Below are 7,500 nucleotides of genomic sequence, written 5' to 3'. Positions count from 1 at the left end.
ATATTACTTGTGGTCAGCCCTTATTCCGAAAACATAAACGACGCGAAATCTATTTTCGGCCGGCCAAGATAACATGAAATGATTGCACGTCGAAAAAGCGTGCGTGAAGGAGAGACGCCAACTCACCCTTGGTGGACATGATGGAGTGTCTAGTATAGGCTCTGACCTAGAGCTGCGTGAAGTTGTAAGCTACGGGTACGTGGAAGGTGGAAACAGCAAGCGCGCTGGAAGCGACACGACGCCGCGGTAGTGTGTGCGGGCGACGGGACAACTTACGGGTATAAGAGAGAGGAAGAGAGAGAAAGGGGGAGGGTAGTAGCAGTGTAATTATGACTATAAAAGCCAAAGAAAGAAGAAAAGAAGAAGAGAAATGAAGATAGAAATTAGACATATTGGATGCAGCGTCTGGGGCTGTGGGGAGGACGGACCGATCCCATCGCACGAGAACGCGCACAGATCCTCCCAACGCCCCAGCCGCCCGATCAGACTCCCCAACGGGAATTTACCTCCAGCGGCTTCTAGCCCAGGCACAATCTGCACGTGGGATAATAGCATTCGCAGGTTTTCCGCATTTCTCCGGGATTCCCCATTACGTACGCGAAAGGTCCAAGGACTGTAAGATGTCGACGTCATGACTTTATCGATCTGTGTGGTCCTTGTTTCGAGACTCTATCAATGAAAACAAAATGCTCAAGTTGAACGAATTGACATACTACCTCAATTACCGGAGGGCAATATGAGTGCCGACTTCGCTATAGACCCAGCACTACTGGACGAAAATGTTACCGGAGTGTCTAGTCCTCTGCAAGACCTTGGTACATCTGACAGTGATGACCTGTATGGAGATTCAGACAACGAATATCAGGACTCACAACCGGATGAGGTTGGAGAACCGGACAGTGATGTTGTTTTTGGGTGAGCTGGGTATGTCCTCTGAGGTCATAGCTAAATTACTGTAGACGACTGGCAGGATTAGCGTCAAAAACTGCGTCTGGCAAGGGGAAGATCAACAATGCAGAGTTTCAACGTGAATTAGAATTAGCAGACGAAGAAGAACTTCCGCAGTCTCGCCGTTCAGGCAAAGCACCACAGAAACAGGTAGATCCATACCTTTAAATCTCTTATAATTAAACTAACGGTCTATAGCCTCGACGAGCACACAAACCCTCACATGAGGTGAACTATTTACTTGGTCAAGCAAACGGGGCTTATCTGGTTGAAGATTACGATAAAGCCATTTCAAGTTTCCTTGAAGTTATCCGACTCGATCCATATGTACCGGCGGCTTGGGTCACCCTTTCAAGCTGTTACAAAGAGCTCGGTGATGAAGAGAAGGCCAGACAGATGAGATTTTTGGGTGCACATGTGGATGACGAGGGAGATCTTTGGAGAGAACTGGCACAAGAATTCAGGTGAGTGCTATTCTGGTACAGTCGCAAATAGGCCTAATGGGAACAGAGAGATTGGACATCTGGAGCAAAGTGTCTATTGCATAAGAAAGGCTCTCAAATGTGAGCCTGACCAGATTGATCTCTTATGGGATCTGGGAGCCATATATCGTATCCAAGGTCAAAAGACTCGTGTAGGTCTACTTCTTGCCTGATCTTCCCTCCTTGCAATTAACACAGTGGTCAGGGATGTAATGTTTTCCGTGCGATGCTACAAATCGAGCCCGAATTGGCGAATAACTTTGAGTTTATCTCCACTTTCCACCCACTCCTTGTCTCAATGAATCTGCGGGGACTAGTAGCGCAGACAACCAGGAGAGGTTTTGATTATCAAATAGCAACCTATCCCTCACCGAACCAACGCCCTCGAGTCTCCGATGCTCCACCCCCTATGACTTATGAGAACATAACCACCCTCATAGACGATCTTTTAGCCCTGGAAGAGTACGAAGATGCGCTAGTAGTCGTCAAGCAAGGTCAGAGATGGCTACAGGGAAGGGCAGAGCAGAAGGGTTGGGATACTATGGATGACGATAGAGAATATGATCCACCGGGGACGATCAGAGAAGAAGTGGAAAGCGAAGGATTCGAGATGGATGTGGGCATGAGGCATCGTCTGGCTCTCTTGCGTATAAAGTTGGACGACGCCCACGAGGCAGACGTACGCGTAATATCACCCTTTCGCTGTTCGATGCTAACAGACATTGTAGATTCACATCGATCACCTGCTCAGCCTTGACGTGCTCACACATTACACGTATCTCCAGGAATTGGGAGACGCGCTCATGACTCGTGATCAATGGGAGAGAGCTTTGGATTGCTTTGGGGCTGTCCAGGAATGTGAAGAGTTGCCCGATGATCCACCACTGATATATAAAATCGGTGTCTGTCAGTGGAAGATGGGTGACTTGGACGAGGCTTTAGAGGCGTTGCAATGGGGTAGGTGTATCTCGTGCTTCTAAGGGCAAAGCTGATGAGGAGACAGTGGCAAGTGAAGTGCCAGACAACTTGGAGGCGAAGCTGAGGATAGCAAACGTTTTGGAGGATATGGGTAGAAAGGCTGAAGCTTTGGACATTGTAACAGAAGGCATGTCATTCCCCCACCGACACCTGACACGATCTGACAGTTTGCAGTCATCCGTACTCGTGGTGAACGCGGCACACTCTCTTCCACGATTCAAATGCAGCCAGGCGTAAGAGTATCCAAACGGATGCTTGAAGAACAACTTCGTTCGCAGATGCAAAACCTTTGGGCCGATGTTCAAGAGGCAGAAAGAGGTACGATGGAGGGAGAAGAAGGGGCGCTCGAGAGGTTTGTAGAGAGTGCGGGCCTGCTGATTGAAAACTATCGAATGGATAGATCGAATTTTACGAAAAATCGAGTAAGTTGCGTTGACATTGGGAAGAGCCAATTAGCGGGTCTAATGATTTGTGCAGGGCATGGTGAGAGTGCTTAAGAGCAAGAAGTACAAGAAGACGGATGTAGATGATCAAGCTGCAGAAATGCAAGATCGTTTGGAAAGAACCCTGGGATGTAAGTGCCTTTACTGACCTTTTCATGTACCGCTGACACGCGCGATAGTGGAAGAGGTCGACGATGATAATCCCTACCATGTTTTCCGCAAAACGTCTTTCTATGGCTTGTCCAATGAAGAGTGGTTGACCCTTGTCGTCAAATATTGCTGCGTTTTGATGGTTAGGAGAGAAGAGGAAGTAGCCATGGATATCTTGGAGCACGTCGTCTGGTCGGGGTTATTCCATAATCGGCGTTGTGAGATTGCCTTGAGGCTGACTATCATTGGTGAGCCGAAATTCCTGTCGCAAACAGTCATAGGAACATCAACTGATAGTCATTAGCATGTGCAATGAGGCTGAAAGCCTACGACAAGATAGTTGATTCGGCCCGAAAACTCGCTCTTCGTTCCCAGTTCCTTCCTCAACCATTTCTCATCATGCTTGCAGCCATTTCCACTGGAGGCTCTGCAGCCCGTGCAGTATTCACCGACACCTCTCTTCAAAATTTCATTAACCGAGACATCAGAGCGTACGACGAGGCAGTCAGGAATGGGGATAAGGGTCTGCATTATTTGGAGGGTAAAGGTAGATGGAGTGCCAATAAAGGGAAGACTAAGGGAGAGAGCAAGGGAGGCGATGGAAAGAAAAAAGGCGGAAAGAAATCCAAAGGGAAGAAGAAAGCCGATGCTCAAATTGACCCAGACCTTGATGAGGAAGAAGAGGCTGAAGATCGGGTCTATGGTGTAGAAGGGGAGATCGGATGGGGCTATAAACCAGTTTTACCCAAGAAATTCTCGCCATATCTAAATGTGATATTGGGGCAAGAGATGCTTGCTTCTAAAGCCTTCAAAGGGGCCATCTGTACGTCGGCGGGAATTTACCGAACTTTATAATGCTAACAATGGTTTAGTCTATCTGACAAGAGCATACGAACTTGATCCATGGAATCCCTTCATCTGCCTTCTGATCGCACAAGCATACCTTGGACGAGCCATGACACGTCAGTCTGATAATAAGAACTATCAGATCGCTCAAGTGTGTATCTCTCTCTTGTCCATCATTAGAATACTAATTATTGGCGTTGGTGCAGGGGATGGTCTTCTTGTCTCAATATCGCAAACTTTCTCCTGCTTCAGGCCCCGGGATGGAAGAAGTGGAATATAACTTTGGTCGTGCATTTCATTCTATCGGTGTACCCCATTTTGCAGTAAAGCATTACGAGAAGGTGTTGGATAGTGTGCAGAAGAGGATGGACGAGAGTATGTTTCCGGAGGTAAGTCGTTTTCCTCATTTCGCCGTCGATATTAGTGGCATGGTGATGCTGATTGTCGTCGTTCAACAGGAAGTCAGGAAATCATCGTTAGCTTGGGAGGCAGCTCACAATCTGATGTTGCTGTATTCAATGGCAGAGAACATGGCGCTAGTGAAAGAGAAATCAAAATGGCTGGCTATCTAGATAAATCCCGTCGTCTGTTGTACATTTCCCATATGCCATGTGCCAAAAGATTGTTATTTACCTTCTGTTCTACTTACTACAAAAGATTCAGCTCTTATGATCATGGATTCAGATCAATCAAATACAGGGTTTGGAGACCATAGTTTCCAAGACACGGCAGAGCATCCCTTCATCATCTACCTATCCATCCTCCTCCTCCTATCTACTACTACGTATATCTATGTTGTGGAGTATGATGATGTACATCATACAAAAGCGCCACCAAAAGCAATTGTGTTTGATACCACACTACTGATCCCCTATGTCCTGCAAAGTTTTTGCGAACATCCTCGGCCACCATAGGAAATGAAGACACAGCCTCGCCTGCATGACGGACGCGTCGTTTGCCAAAAAGCAACGAGCCGACGGAGCGCGTCCACGAAAAGCCCCCTCGGATCGCCCAGGATTTCGATGTTTGGCGGATTATAGTGACTACGTTGCCACGTGGGAATCGCTTTCCTTCCCGCCCGTCCGTTCTCTGCTGTGCAGGAGGGCCTTTGTTTCTCTCGTTGCTCACTGCATTAACACCGTCTTTTCTTTTCTTTTCTTTTCTTTCCTTACCTTTTTCTTTTCCAGACCTCTTTCCTCCCTCAGCCCTTTTCCGTCCCAGGAGGTATGCCATCCGACACTCACAGGCGCTCCCGCTTTGGGAACTTCGCATCCAAATTCGCTCCCCATTCTGATCCCCAGCGCCGTTCATCTCACTCGGGGTCTCTTCTTTCCCCTCTCGATCCCAACTCGCCGCAATCAGGATCAAAGGAAAACTACTACGGTAGACCAAGCTCGCCAACGTATTCCGACCAGTTGTCAAGCAATAACCACGGCCAACCTCAGGAAGTTTCATACCGAATCGACGACGACCTCGTTCCTCCTGTTGCTCCTTTTGCCCCTCAAGCCGACTCCGCACTTTCTTCTCGTAGGAGTAGTATTTCATTCCTTGCTGACAAGGACTCTCTCAAGAACCGAGCTTCATCATTATCTCTAAACTACGTTCCTGCAAAATTTACGCGTCTTCACGCGCCTGGTGACTACGCCCATCGACGAAAGCAAGGTGGTGGTCGAGATGCGTTTGCGTCCAATGCCCAACGAATGGGCCAAGTCGGTACTGTAGACGATGATGAGGGTGTTATTTTTCAGATCTCAGAGTCCGGTTTGAAAAGGAAGAAGCCAAAGCTTAGGTGGAATCGGTTTAAATGGGTTTTGTTTTTGGCGAATAGTGTCGTGAGTGTTCTTGGCCTGTGAGAAGGTGGGATTGCGGTTGAAATTGATTCTAGCTTTTCATTTACGGTATGGCGACTCTTGTCTGCGCCATCCTTGTCTGGCTCAACATCTTTTACCAATCCGACGTGATTCGCGTTGGTAACCGTACTGAACTCATCAGTAAGACTTAATTTCTTTGGTTCTTGACCAATTGAGCTGATGGCCGCTAGTCTCAACTGTTGCGGCCTCGATGATCACATTCACATCACTTCTCGGATTTGCTGGTATCTTCTTAAACAACCGTACTTTCTTGGCCATCTTTACTCTTTTACTATGGGTCGACTTTGGTCTCCTTGTTGCCCCTGGCTACATTACCTACAAGCAGAAGACATTCAACCTGGAAGGAAAAATCAACTCTCAATGGTCTAGATACCTTGGAACAGAGGGTCGATTGAGAATTCAGGATGCCGTATGTGATTTTCCTTCTTTTCCCAAGATCATTCGACTAACGCAGATACTTTCCAGTTGCGATGCTGTGGTTACTATTCTCCCTTTGTCGAGGCTACCGTCTCTCCTCTTTGTTACTCTCGATCCAATTTCCCTGGTTGCAAGTCACAATATCTTCGTCTTGAACGTCGCGTTCTCGGAATCTGGTTTACAGTGTCGTTTGCCATTGTCCCCGCTCACCTTCTCATTATTCTTGCCGCTCTACTCTGCTCAAATCACGTTACCTATCGATTCGGTAAGGGATTAATGCCCGAGAGATACAGGTTGGATCTGGGAAGTATGGCGGTTATTATGGACGAATATGCCGGGTAAGCATTTTGCTAGGTGTTGATTACATCTCTTGCTAATCGTCATGTAGACAAATTGCTGCTCAATATGGCCCCACTGTTGCCCAGGAGGCCGTGGAGAGATCGTCTATTAACCTTGCCACCCCCACCCCCTGCAGGTCCGAATACGATGTTTCCCTTCTTTCTGTTCCCAACTCCCGTCGCGGTTCCTCTTCGAACCTCGAGGCCATGCGTCGCGGCGCCTTGCCTGGAAGTACTCGCGGTGTGTCATTGTATGACCCCTCGAACCCTAGAGCTAGTATGGACCACAGGCCAGAGAGTTCTTTCGGTGGGAATACTCATATCGCCAGCGGAAGTGGCAGTCACAACGGTAGTCATCAGGCGGACGAGTCGGTGGCATCCTTCTCAAATGACGACCACCGTCGTCGATAAGCTTCCTTTCGTTGCTTCATTTACCCTGTAATGGGATGAGAAGCCATGTAAACTCCACGCCCTAATGATACGGACAATTGATTGATTTGACATATTAGACGAGAATGGACACCAGCTGGTTGCAGTGCGGTGTTTTGACACGATATCAGCACGTTTCATGCTAGTTACATAGCGCATGACATAGTAGACACGGAGTGTGTGATGATTTATGCTTTATTACGATTGCACTCTAGTCTCTTAGACATTGGATTTTGATCAAGGCCAGGTCGTGACGGAGCAATCTACATGCGGTCGAGATTCTAACCAAAGGCCTTGTAACATCCATCGGATCATCTTTTCAACCAACTATCCTTATGAACACTTTTTTTTTCTGTTTCAATCTTATGCTTGCAATTTAACGTCGTTCTCCATCCTCATCACCACCGTCATTTCCATCACTGCCACCGTTACCACGACCGTTTCCTTCGTTACCGCCGTTACTGCGACCGCCTGCACCAACATTGCCGCCTCCCCTTCCTCGCCTTCTTCCGCCACCCTTTCCACCATTAGGAGTAGACCCTGCCGACATTCTCTCGGCCAAAGGCCTTCCCTGTCCAGGAGGAGGGCCACGCCTGTC

The 7,500-nt window shown here is 47.9% G+C and overlaps 4 protein-coding genes across 4 annotated transcripts in view; 2 read left to right on the top strand and 2 right to left on the bottom strand.

The window, feature by feature from the left end:
• Positions 1 to 139, bottom strand: part of CNBJ2710 (hypothetical protein) — a gene marked incomplete at both ends in the record, with an annotated part of 3,846 nt that extends 3,707 nt beyond the window's left edge. Inside the window, one exon of the mRNA XM_767902.1 lies at positions 127 to 139. Within this exon, the coding sequence (XP_772995.1) occupies positions 127 to 139 (13 nt within the window). The remainder of the gene's footprint in view (positions 1 to 126) is intronic.
• Positions 140 to 736: 597 nt separating this feature from the next.
• CNBJ2700 (hypothetical protein) lies at positions 737 to 4,419 on the top strand (the record flags this gene model as incomplete). The annotated part of the gene is made up of 14 exons (XM_767901.1): positions 737 to 915; positions 960 to 1,098; positions 1,147 to 1,412; positions 1,459 to 1,582; positions 1,636 to 2,109; positions 2,159 to 2,387; positions 2,434 to 2,525; positions 2,576 to 2,830; positions 2,886 to 2,982; positions 3,031 to 3,249; positions 3,306 to 3,824; positions 3,874 to 3,998; positions 4,054 to 4,236; positions 4,306 to 4,419. The coding sequence occupies 14 exons, from the start codon at positions 737 to 739 to the stop codon at positions 4,417 to 4,419; spliced, it is 3,015 nt and encodes a 1,004-aa protein (XP_772994.1).
• Positions 4,420 to 5,073: 654 nt separating this feature from the next.
• Positions 5,074 to 6,884, top strand: CNBJ2690 (hypothetical protein; the record flags this gene model as incomplete). Its single annotated transcript, XM_767900.1, has 5 exons — positions 5,074 to 5,679; positions 5,733 to 5,838; positions 5,889 to 6,127; positions 6,184 to 6,473; positions 6,524 to 6,884. 5 exons carry the CDS (start codon positions 5,074 to 5,076, stop codon positions 6,882 to 6,884), a joined length of 1,602 nt encoding a protein of 533 aa, XP_772993.1.
• A 394-nt stretch (positions 6,885 to 7,278) lies between these two features.
• The window catches only part of CNBJ2680 (hypothetical protein), a gene marked incomplete at both ends in the record, with an annotated part of 3,244 nt that continues 3,022 nt past the window's right edge, over positions 7,279 to 7,500 (bottom strand). The window contains one exon of the mRNA XM_767899.1: positions 7,279 to 7,500. This exon is cut by the window's right edge and continues 24 nt beyond it. Coding sequence (XP_772992.1) covers positions 7,279 to 7,500 — 222 coding nt within the window.

Source organism: Cryptococcus neoformans, chromosome 10 (assembly GCF_000149385.1).
Source record: "Cryptococcus neoformans var. neoformans B-3501A chromosome 10, whole genome shotgun sequence".
Classification (NCBI taxonomy): Eukaryota; Fungi; Basidiomycota; class Tremellomycetes; order Tremellales; family Cryptococcaceae; genus Cryptococcus; species Cryptococcus deneoformans.
This window is presented reverse-complemented; position numbering and strand designations above follow the sequence as displayed.